The 12880-nt window shown below is 43.8% G+C and overlaps 1 protein-coding gene across 10 annotated transcripts in view; it reads right to left on the bottom strand.

The window, feature by feature from the left end:
- ANKIB1 (ankyrin repeat and IBR domain containing 1) overlaps positions 1-12880 on the bottom strand; it is a 160612-nt gene that overhangs the window by 47108 nt on the left and 100624 nt on the right. For all 10 annotated transcript variants that reach the window (XM_039527120.1, XM_039527123.1, XM_039527118.1 and 7 more), the window contains one exon: positions 12356-12473. In XM_039527120.1, the coding sequence (XP_039383054.1) occupies positions 12356-12473 (118 nt within the window). The remainder of the gene's footprint in view (positions 1-12355; positions 12474-12880) is intronic.

The following is a 12880-nucleotide window of genomic DNA, read 5'->3' as shown; positions in this document are numbered from 1 at the left end:
GTCAATTATACAAAAGTTCATTTTATTTGTCAACCATAAGTATCTGATGTTTAGAACCCCCCAAAATTTTTAGATTTTATGAAGCAGATATATAATAAATAAAACTCCCTAGGTTACTGTAAATAAAAATTGTATGTGTACTATAAGTAAAGAACAAAATATAAGTTTCAGAGTGGTAGCCGTGTTAGTCTGTATCAGCAAAAAGAAAGAGGAGTACTCGTGGCACCTTAGAGACTAACAAATGAATTTGAGCATAAGCTTTCATGGGCTAAAACCCACTTCATCAGATGCATGCAACCTCCCTGGTCACTTGATTACAGACCTCAAAGTCGCAATACTCCAGCAAAAAAACTTCAAAAACAGACTCCAACAAGAAACTGCAGAATTGAACACCATTAGGCTTGACTAAAGACTGAGAGTGGATGGGTCATTACACAAAGTAAAACCTATTTCCCCATGCTAATTTTCCCCCCTATTGTTACTCACACCTTCTTGTCAACTGTTGGAAATGGGCCATCCTGATTATCACTACAAAAGTTTTTTTTTTCCCTGCTGATAATAGCCCACCTTAACTGATTATTCTCATTATAGTTAATATGGCAACCCCTATTTTTTCATGTCCTCTGTGTATATATATCTTCCTACTGTATTTTCCACTGCATGCATCCGATGAAGTGGGTTTTAGCCCACGAAAGCTTATGCTCAAATACATTTGTTACTTTCTCAGGTGCCACAAGTACTCATTCTTTTAACAAAATATAAGGAACTCTATTTACCAATGATCTTATCAAAGTATTCATTTTGCATATCAGTAGGTCAATCACACTGAAATTTGCTTATTGATTTTTAATATAAAAGAAAATGTTATGGAGACAAGTTTGCATAACTTGTCCAAACTGTACATTTTAAAGATTTCATTCATTTCATTTCATCTGCTTAAGGTTATGTTACCTGTGTAACATTATTAGACTGCAATAACAAAAAATTGTTACTCTTATTACTAGTATAACATATGCCATTTTACACATTATTTTGTCTTTATTATCTTTTAAACAGGAACTTATTGAACTTGAGATAGTGCTAAGAGCTATAAGAAGTCCAATACCAATATTTGTAGTGCCTTTTTAAATTAGTAGTCGGAGCAAAGATATCCCGCTTGATGGATTCCACTATTTTTAGTAAATTATGAGCTGCAGCATAACAAAGTTATTAGCTGAGCTGTACCTCTTTTACCCTGAAATCAATTATTTTAGCGTGAGCTGAATTAGAAATTAGAGTGCTCTACCTTTCATCCTACAAGAATGAAGTTTAAAAAGAGAATCGCATGCATAAATAAAATAAATAAATAGTATAAAGGTTGGTGTGATGGAATCCCCAGGGTGCAGCCTGGGAGTGTGGGACCGATATGCCTCTTGAACTCTCTCCAGCCTGGGCTGTCTCTCACTAGCAACGCCTCCAGGTGCTGTTATCACTCAGCACAACCGCTTGTGGAGACCCCACACCCAGCTAGATTCCATGCATGCTCCCCGAGCCACTCATGAATCACATAGAGAAAGGCACCTGATTCAAATCCCCCTCCAGCTCCCAGCACTGTACCCCAGGAATATACTGTCTTGCACTGCTCAAGATGGGCAGTACAGACTTATTAATTGGTTCACCACTTCATCAACGAAAGTGGACATACACCAGTCTTTGCAAAACCTGAGCAGATTTACCAAACGCTTCAGGCAAACTTACTGGTAAAGATAAACAGCAAAACATATTTATTGACTACAAAAGATAGATTTTAAGTGATATTAAGTGATAGGCAAAAAGACCGAGTTAGTTACTAAAAGAAATAAAATATAAGCATGTAGTCTAAACTCTCAACCCTATTAGGCTGGGCAACAACTAGACTAAGCAGTTTTTCTCACCCCACTGCATATTGCAGTTAATAGTACACAGTTTTTTCACCCCTGAAATATGGGCCAGTCCCCTCAGTTGGAGTCTTCAGAGTGTCCTTGTTGCTTGCAGTGTAGGTGGGTGAACTAGAAAGGCCCAGCATGTGGCCACTGTGTCTGTTTTATACCCTCAGTCCATGTGCTTGGAAAACAAGTTCAGGCATGTCTGGGTGCTTTCCTGAGTCTCCTGGCAAGGTTGAGCAATTCTCCTGGTGTGGCCTCATGCACGTGAGTCATTGAATTGTAGCTCCCTGGCTAGACAATGGTTGTTGATGGGTTGTTTCAGTATGATCCCCCAAGGTATAGAATGCCACAGCTGATAGGTCCAAACGCGCGCACGCACACACGCTAATTTTTTCTTCTCTAGTTGCAATTTTATGTAATAATTTGCTTTCCGTCCCTCTTCCATAAATCTTCTGTGCTCTATTACTGAAAAAACAAACAAAATCCCAATCCTGGCTCTGACGAACAAGCTGTACTAACAAATCTATGCTTTTGTGTGAAAGAGGAAATCAAAGTTTGTCAAGTAAACGGATTTCAAGGTCAAGTTTCTAAAAAGGCGAGTAAAATGCATTATTATTATTAAATATAAGAAAAATACCTTAAGCTCATGTTCTTTGAATTAAGAAAGTTAGAATTAAGCTAGTCTTATTTGTCTCTTAAAAAATTAATGGGAAAATATTTGGAATTTGGCATTGCTAGTTTATGCAGAGTGGCTTCTGGTTTATATCTTAATTTAAAGATGAACATATTAGTTATGTTACATAATCACACCAATTGTATGTCCTTATTTTTATGTCAAACACATTATTAAGTTTTAAATATGCTTGGTTGAATAATTTCCAATTTATACTGAATAAGCTAAAGGCAAAAGAGCCTGCTTTCTCATGACTTGCAAATTATGTCTGTACTTCTCTTTAGGTAATGTGCAATTGCATTAAGTTACAGCTACACCATGAAGGCAACATCAAGAGAATGACCTTGCAACCCAGACTGATTCCTTCTCATATCTCAGTTACAACTCTCTAGATGGTGGCGGACATGTCTGCACAATTTACATCAACCTCATTGCTTTGAGACTCAGACTTCCAGCATGTAATACATAGCACTGCCAATGTTTTGTTCTTAAGAATATCTGTATAGGTTGCAGAATTTGCCAGCTGAGAATCTTCAGTCTTAACTAAGTATTCTTAAAATTCAAAATATTATTTTCCTTATATATTAATACCATATAAGAAACAAAGCAAATTAGCTAAATTAAAAATTATTATACAATATCAGTGACTTGTATATGATTAGGTTATCATTTAAACACACTGATAAAGTTAGTCTCTGGTATAATTTTCCTATTAAAGGTACACAATCAACTTGAAATCTAGTTAAAACTAAAAACAACAAAAATAGTTTCAGGTTCTACACACCCACTTGTGAGACATTCTGCCAATTTCTGTGGTTTTAAAATCATACTTCCCTATTTTAAATTTTTCAGTTGCTATGCAAGAAACCCACAAAAAATAACTGAAGCCCCTGTAGCAAAGGGATTAACATGCATAACTTTATATTCATTGGGACCACTCATGTGCTTAAAGGGACTACTCACATCCATACAGTGAGCACATGCTTATGTGCTTTACTGGGTCAGAGCCTGAGGCCTCAACCCTGCAATGTGATGTCTGGCAGGCAGACTACAGAAGGCCCAGCTGCCGCCTGATCACCCTCTCCGGGCCAGAGGTTACTCTGCAGCACCCTGCCTCTGTTTCCCACTCTCCCGGACCCCTTAAGAACTGCACACAGGCTTCTCTCTGGTTTACCACCACCCTTACCTGGGGCTGGTTTAATAAGAGAAACAGTTCAAAACCATCTTCAGGGTCCCAAAATAAAGTCCATCATCACAACATGAAAGTTCATACTTAGGTCTGGCATCTTCTATCTCTAAAATACCTCATGCTTCAAGGCATAAACCAACTTCTAAGTATTAGGAGTTAAGTGTTGTACAATTTACTAAAATGTTTAATAAATATTTGGAGGGAGAAAAGAAGACAAAGGCAAACTTTTCCATTTTCAATTGTTCTAACAAAGCTACAATTTCTACCGGTTAAATTCAGAAAGGTTTTTCCTACTGCATCTCCCTTTAAAAGCATCTGGTATTGGTCACAGTTGGTAACAGGATACTGAAACCACATGGACAACTGATCTGATATGGTAATTCCTATGCTTTTATCTGACTATACAGGGGAAACAGTGAAATGACTATCCACAAAGTGTTATCAAATGCACAAATCAACAAACTGAATAAACTTTCAGTTATAGTAATCTAAGGTGTTACTTCTAACTAACATAGATAAACAATTTCAGAAAGAATTATGATTTTGAAGTTGCCCATGTCCATTTCATTTCAATGGAGTTACACCAGGGGTTAATTTGTCCCAGTGTGTCAAACTGGAAACAGTAGCTTTTCAAACAAGGATGAATATAAGAGGAAGTTTCTGGAAGGGCTAATTTAATTGCTATTATTCACATCCATGTTAAACCTATTATAATGAACATATTAGTTTTATGTAACAGAAAGAAGACTGTCTGTTTTTACACACTCACTATACACACAACATATTTAGCAGCAAACCACCATTGGTTTGACTAAATAAATATAGGAATGGACTTTTATGAAGGTCAGAACTTCAATATGGGATCAGCTGTCTAAGTAGTTCCACTTTTAGGCCTCTATTTTGAAACAATAAAACCTTGTTTCTCCAAACAGCTTTAACTCAAAACTTCTTAAATTATGATCCCCAGTTTCAGTCACTTTCCCATTAACTCCCTTGCCTGAACATTTTTGATATACTGCAGACAGTCTGAATAAATGGGGATATAAAACCATCTTTATGAACTCAGTTAAAATGGAAATGCTACTTCAAAAAGAAGCTGGTTTTATTTTCTACTACAACATTCAGCGCTAATCTATATTTTGGACAAAAATTTCAATTGCTAAATAGACTAGCTGAGCGGTAGACTTATGTCATGACAAAATACTGTAATAAATTTTTCTTCTTCAAGTGTCCTCTGCATATTCCCACTCTTGGGATGCGCAGAGGGGGAGCAACCAGGACAATGGAAATTCTGGCAGCAGTGTGTGTTAGGGTGCTCACACACCTCCCTCCCTGCCCGCAGCAAATGAACGTGTTCTGAGGGCATAGCTTTGAAAAGTGGTATGGCACTCTTTCTTTGGCACAGGCTATACTTTTTGAAGATGACCACCAGGAGGAATGTCCACAGGAAAATTTCCAATATGTCATGGAACCGGAAAGTGGCTCATCGCACGATGGCAGTGTGGGAGTAGTTACAGCATTGTCTTCTTTGGCAGAGGCGATCTAAATTTCATGAACTAGTTGATAGAATGGCATAAACTTTAAAATTACCATCAGTAGCTTTCAATGAGGCTATGCATCCAGTCTGATATTTTGGGGTTTACTGCAAAAAGCAGGGTTTTGTTGCCTATGCTAGAAGGTATTTGGAAACCAGCGAAACTCCTATGGTCCAATCCATCATTGTACCAACCAATTTCAAAAAAGGTTGACAAGTTATACCAGATCCCTTATGAAAGATTCTCCTGTTTTCATGTAAACCCTCAGCCAAACTCTGATTATAGCAGTATCACTTCAAAGAGCAAGGTGAAGTCTTCAACCTTCTACCCCTTATGCTATAGAAGAGAAAAAGTTGGGAGTCTAGGTAGAAAAATGTTTTCTTCGGCTTCTTTAAACATGCACGTGGCAAATTATCAAGCAGTGATGGCCAGGTATTAGTTTCAATTGTGAGATAAGAGATGAGTCTTTACCAAAAATCTCCCTGAGGATTACAGAAAGTTGACATCAGCTCTCAACAAACAGGGACAAAACCAGGCTAAGCATGCCCTCAGGCCATCATCTGATGTCCCGGATACCATTTCAAAAGCTGTTGCATCTGCAATAGCTCTATGTAGGCATGCATGGCTCCGATCATTTCTTTCTGTGGAAAGAGCATCTAAAATAGAAGATCTACCATTTAAAGGGGATGGACTATTTAATTCAAAAACTTATGAGGTACTGGAAAATCTCCCTATCAACAGAGAACACCTATGCCTGTGCTCAGGCATCACAGGCAATACTACACACCATTTTCTTCTTTGTCTTACTATAAGAAAAGCTCTATATAAGCTTGAAAACTTGTCTCTCTCACCAATAGAAATTGGTCCAATAAAAGATATTACTTCAACCACCTTGTCCCTCTATAATGAGAAGAGGCAGTCAGATTATCAACAGCAACACCAACAGCAAGCATTCTCTCAAATGTAAGACAGGAAAGAAAACCCAGGATGAGGACAAAGATTTTCTCAGCCCTGGTCTACACTATGGGGTTAGGTCGAATTAGCCGCGTTAGGTCGATTTGAAAATGACTGCGTCCACAAAACCAACTACATTCCGTCAACCTAAAGGGCTCTTAGGCCTGGTCTACACTGGGGGGGGAGGGGGGCAGGAGAGAGAGAATCGAGCTAAGATACGCAACTTCAACTACAAGAATAGCGTAGCTGAAGCTGACGTATCTTAGATCAACTTAGAATCACTTACTTCACCACTCGTGGCCGTGGAAGGTCCGGCTGAGACTATCCGCCAGTTCATTCTGCACTCCTGGGAGGCATGATGCCTGCAGGAGGATCGAGTACTCCACACAAGTCCCACAGTGCAAGGACTTCCCAGCATAGGGGAGAGGAGCGTTGGTTGGTATAAAACATCGCCAAGGTGTTGTCCATGAGGACTGAGACGCACATGCCTGCTACATGGGTTTTGAAAGCGTGGCATGCCAGTCGTATTGTTCTCAGCTCTCTGACATTGATCAACGGAGCAAGGTCCACCTGAGACCAGAGGCCTTGAGTCCTGAGGTCCCCTAGATGAGCTCCCCAGCCCAGATCCGAGGCATCTGTCACCAATGAGAGAGAGGGCTGAGGGCTGGCAAAAGGCACTCCCACACAAGCCACTCACGGGTCGAGTCACCATATGGGGGAATCCAACACCAGGCAGGGCAGGGTTATGATGCTGTCCAGAGCGTCTCGGGCTGGCCGATACACCAACGCCAGCCAAAACTGGAGCGAGTGCAGTCTGAGCCTGGCGTGCTGTACTACGCAGGTGCATGCAGCCATGTGTCCCAGCAGCTTTAGGCAGTTCCTTGCTGTGGTCGTGGGGAACTTTCTGAGGCCCTGTATGATGTCCCCCAGTGAGTGAAACCTGGCTTCCAGGAGATATGCCCTGGCTTGAGTCAAGTCTAAGACTGCACCTATAAACTCTATACTCTGCACCAGGGACAGAGTAGATTTGGCCTCATTTAGGAGGAGACCCAATTTGAGGAAGGTCCTTCTTATGAATTCGACCTGACCCTGCACTTGGGCTCTTGAGCGGCCCCTGATCAGCCAGTTGTCGAGGTAAGGAAAAACCTGTATCTGGTGCTTGCACAGGAATGCCGCAAAGACTGCCATGCACTTTGTGAATATTCGGGGCGCTGTCAACAGTCCGAACGGGAGGACGGCAAACTGATAACGGACATTGCTCACCACGAATCTGAGGTAGCGTCTGTGACGTGGGACTATTGTGATGTGAAAATATGAGTTGAGGGCGGCGTAACCAGTCTCCTGGATCCAATGAGGGGATAATGGAGGTTAGTGAGACCATGCGAAACTTGAGATTCTTTACAAACTTGTTGAGCTGCAGCAGGTCCAAGATGGGTCTGAGGCCCCCCTTGGCCTTCGGTATTAGGAAATACCGGGAGTAACCCCCCCTGCCCCATAGCTCCTCAGGAACCTCCTCCACTGTCCCCACCGAGAGGAGGGACTGCACTTCTTGAATTAGAAGTTGCTCGTGAGGGGGTCCCTGAAGAGGGACGGGGAAAGGGGGGGCACAGAATTGGATGGAATATTCCCTCTCTACCGTGCGGAGCACCCAACGGTCTGAAGTAATTTGGGACTAGGCATGGTAGAAAGGGGATAGACAGGACGAGAGGGTAAGAGGAAGGATCCAGAGTTCGTTCTGGTGAGCTGTCCTCGACTGCACCTTCAAAAGGGTGGTCTAGGCCCAGGCAGAGGTTTGGTCTGGCCAGAGTTTTGCCCAGAGGAGGGATGTTGCCTCCTTCTACCACTCCTGTTTCGCCTACGCAGAACATCCTGGCGGTTCTGCGGCTGGTAAGGCCAAGGGGCAGGCTGAGGCCTAAAATGCCTGTGCTGGGTAGCTGGCGTGAGGAGCCCCAGTGAGCGCAGAGTAGCCCTAGAGTCCTTCAGACTGTGAAGTCTCTTATCTGTTTTTTCAGAGAAAAGGGAGGATCCCTCAAAGGGGAGGTTCTGTATGGTCTGCTGGACCTCGTGGGGCAGTCCAGAGACCTGTAGCTAGGAGCCTCACCTCACCACCACCTCTGTGGCCAGCGTGCGCGAGGCTGCATCCGCCGCGTCCAGAGTCGCTTGCAGAGCGGCCTGGGAAACCAATTTCCACTCCTCCACGAGTGTGGAGACCTCCACCCACGAGTCCTGAGGCAGGAGCTCTGCAAATTTAGCCATTGCTGAGCCGGTGTTATGTCCATAGCGGTTCACAATGGCTTGCTGGTTGGCTATGCGGAGCTGCAGGCCCCTGGTCGAATAGACCTTTTGGCCAAATAGGTCCAGCTTCTTGGCATCCCTGTTTTTAGGGGTGGAGCCTTGGAACCCCTGGCACTCTCTCTGATTGGCCGCATCTACCACCAAAGAGTCTGGGGGAGGGTGGGTATAAAGGTGTTCGTACCCCTTAGATGGTACGAAGTAGCACTGCTCGGTTTTCTTGGCTGTAGGGGCCAGAGAAGCGGAGGTCTGCTACAGATTTTTGGATGAGTCAACTACTATTTTTATCAATGGCAGAGCAACTCTGGATGGGCCGGAGGGAGCAAGGATGTCCACAACCGGGTCAAAATCCTCCTCCACCTCCTCGGCCTGTATCCCCAGGCCTTGAGCAGCCCGTCAATAGCTGCTGGAGAACTCGATTGTCCTTGAGAGCTGGGGCCGTCAATGTCCCTGCAACCGCTTCATCCAGCGAGGACAAGGATGAGAGGATGGGTAGCAGGCCCTGTTCGCTACCCTTGGCCCCTCTGGGTCCCTCAGCACACGGTGATGGGGTTTTGGCACTGAACCTGGTGCCGGAGCTGAGAAATCCAGCGGTACTGAGCCCAACAATGCCAGCGGGGTTGAAGTTGGAGCCCCTGGCAGTACCGTTGTCTGAAGAGATGGTGCCGGAGCTGGCTGTGCTAGTGGTGCCGCTCCCTCGGACGATGGTTCCGCTGGCGGTGGTGCCACTGCTATCTGTGGCATGAAAGATGCCGAAGACACCGACGCAGTCCTGGATTGCAGACCACTGACTTTGCCCTGGCTCTGATGGTAAGCCCTGGGTGTCCAGAAGGGCCATTGAGCAGACAGCTGCCACTGTTGCTGCCGGGTATGGCGGTTGACTCCGTCGAGACCAGGACCTCTTGCTCTGCAATCTGCTGGAGCGATAAGAGTCTGCCTCTGACTCTGAGGTCTCCGAGTTGGAGGACCATGGAGTAGCAGTACCCTAGGTCGCCGGCAAGTGGTGCCGTGAAGCCGGGGAATGGTGCGGCCCCTCTGTCTGCACGGGCGGTGCCTGGGGTGGTGGTGGTGATGGAGACTGGCAGGCCTTCGTGGCAGGCTTGCCCCTGGAGTGGAATGGGGGGCGCACGGTCACTGGCGACTTGTTCCTCCTCTGTGGGGATGATGGCACCAGGAGGTGCATCAGGTCTGTGGCTGTCTCCAGCGTTGATGGTAGTTGTACGTCCCCTTGGAGGTCTGGGGACCGAGGACGGTTCGGACTCATCTGGACCCCAGCCGGGGCAGGAGTCTACGAGACCCTAGGCAGAAGGAAGGAGGGGGCAGTCTGTCCCGATACACGCGTGGACACTGCAGACCCCTTAGGTTTCGAGAGGGGCAATCGACCCCTCACAGGCCTCCTCTTCTTTACTGGCACGGGGATGGGGTGCGGTGCCGTGCTGAGGCCGACTTCTTATGGCCCAAGCCATGGTGGTGCTGAGGGGCCTTAGTTGGGACCATTTTGTGCACCATTGGTGCCAAAGCACTGTGCACCAATGAGGACATGCTCGGTGCAGATTCAGTGGGTCCCAGGTCAGAGTGTGGCCTCAATGTCGCCTCCATCAACAGAAGTTTTAGTCTTTGTTCCTGGTCTTTGAGGGTTCTGGGATGGAAACCCTTGCAGATATGGCACTTCTTCTGGTGACTCTCACCAAGGCACTGCAAGCAGGAAGAGTGAGGATCACTCTTGGGCATAAACTTGACACAGGCCTCACAGAGCTTAAACCCTGGAAACCTGGGCATACCCCAGGAGGGGGAACCTTGTGGGGAGGGGGGCCCAAACCAACTAACTATAACTATAAGGAACAACTATTTACTAACTGAGAAACTATATACATCAGACACTGCTAGAGCACTTGCTGCGGGAGCGAGTGAAGTTCCAGCTAGCTGTCACCAGCGGTAAGAAGGAACTGAAGGAGTGGAGAATCGGCAGGGCCCTATATTGGGGGTGCCCAGGCCTACCCTCGGGACACTGCTAAGGGAAAAATCTTCCGGCTGCTGTGCACATGGCACACACACACCTGGTTGGAATGGACATGAACAATCACTCGAAGAAGAACACAACAAGGATGCAGATCATCTGAGCAGAGATTCCTCACAGATGCACAAATGGTTTCTAAAGGACTCAGTGATTCAGAACATTTTCTGTCTTTTGGGGATTTTGGACAGATCTGTTCGGCACTAGATTCAATATGAAATGTCCCCATTTTTATCAAGAGCAGGCTGAAACAATCTATCAGTGATAGATGCATTCATCCTAGATTGAGGAATGGGTCTGATGTATGTATTTATCCCATTCTCTCTAATCCTCAAAGTTCTAATGATAATAAAACAAGATTCAGCCAGCGTGATTTTACTTGTTCCTGCATGGCCAAGGCAACAATGGTACACCGAGTTGCTCCATTTATCCAACGTCAAATACAAGATGCTCTGTTTTCTACAGACTTACTGTCCCAACAGAGGGAAGGACATTCCATGCAGATCTTCAATTGTTACTTCTATTGGCTTGGGCAACAGGACTTTGACAGATTTAGAAAGACCTTGCTCCTCAAAGGAGCATCCAGTTCTTATTAATGCTCAGAAATCATCTACCAGAAAAAGTTACAATTTTAAACAAAAAAGATTTGTTATATGGCCAATCTGGTAGAAATCTTGACCAGTTGCAGTTCCTATACAATTCGTTTTAGAATATGTGTTACACTTATAACCAATGGGGTTGTCTCTCTCCCCCATTAAAGTCCATTTAGCAGCAATAGCAGCATTCCATACTGATATTACGGGAAAAATCTATTTTCTCGCACAAGCTGCTGAAACACTTCTTAAAAGGTTTACTGACTCTTTATCTCTCAGTACAGGGCCTACTCCCTCCATGGAATTTGAATTTAGTTCTATTACAGCTTATGTCTTCCCCTTTTGAAACTGTAGCAAGCTGCTCCTTCATTTATCTCTGAAAACAGGCTTTGCAATAGCAATCACTTCTGCTTGAAGAATTAATGAGTAACATGCATTGACAGAGGACCCTCCCCCCATGCTACTCTTTATAAAGATAACGTGGTTCTTAGACCATACCCCAAATTCCTTCCTAAAACGATTTCAGAGTTTCTTGTAAATCAAAGTATTAATTTACCTGTATTTTCCTCAAACTTCCTCACAAGTAATGGGGAATATAGATTACATCCTTTAGATGCAAAGAGATCACTCTCGTATTACCTGGACAGAACTAAGAATGTAAGGTCTTCTCTTAAGCTGTTTATTTTGTATATCAGCACCTCTAAGGGTCATTTCAGCGCAGTATCTCTTTAGACGGCTCGGACGGTGTATTGGGGAACATTGTAGAGAAGCTTCACTCTCTTCTCCTGTTCCTTGTAGAGCCCATTCTCCTAGAGTGGTTGCTGTATCTATAGCAGTCATTAAATATATCCCCCTCACTGAGATATGCTGGGCTGCTACATGAAGTCCAATTCACACTTTTACAAGATATTATGCATAGTATCTGCCATCCAGGTCTGAAGCACTGCTTGGCAGAGTGGTGCTTCAGTCACTATTTAATTAGGACTCTACTCCCTTTTTCCACTGTATGATACTACTTGGCAAACTATCCCAAAAGTGGGAATATACTTGAAAAAAGAATACACATTTTGTTAATAATTATTTTCTCTTTTTCTTTCAATTATAGCTAGAAAAAAAGAAAAGAAAAAACCCTCATGAACATGATTTATTTTACTGAGACAATTTCTACAACTGTCTGAATGCTTTATTAGTTTTTGATTACCATGTGCCCGAAGCAGAGCTTCTGCAGTAAACAGTGGGGCTTGAAGCATGTCCGCAGATTCCACTATCAGCATATCCTTTAGCCTTCGCAAATCCTGGAGTCTTAGTCCCTCATATGGCTTTGAAAAGGAAAAGAAAAAGACAGGTTAGCTCTTCAGAAGTAGAGATTTTCCAGTGAACCAATAATTTTGCATTACACTGGCAACAACAATTTAAACATTTCTACTACCTAACAATTATCTCAAACCGCAGATGGAGGAACTACCCTCTTGATAGGTAAATTGGGGAAGAATTCTTTTGTTTGACTCATGACTGCGAAGATTGACAACTATGTCAAATTATATGAAGACACTGTAATCTGGTGATGTTCATTTATAGTGCATCAATTTTACATATTTCAAAGCCAAAAGAAGATATATCTACCGTTCTCCGATATTTCTAGAGTTCGGTCATTGAGATGGTCTAACTCTATGTCAAATGATTAAAAAAAAGAAAAAAGACTCTAAATTACTAGGTTTGCATGGAA

The sequence above is a fragment of the Mauremys reevesii genome, linkage group 2 (genome assembly GCF_016161935.1).
Source record: "Mauremys reevesii isolate NIE-2019 linkage group 2, ASM1616193v1, whole genome shotgun sequence".
Lineage (NCBI taxonomy): Eukaryota > Metazoa > Chordata > Testudines > Geoemydidae > Mauremys > Mauremys reevesii.
Note: the sequence above shows the minus strand (reverse complement) of the source record. Positions and strands in the feature narration are given on the sequence as shown.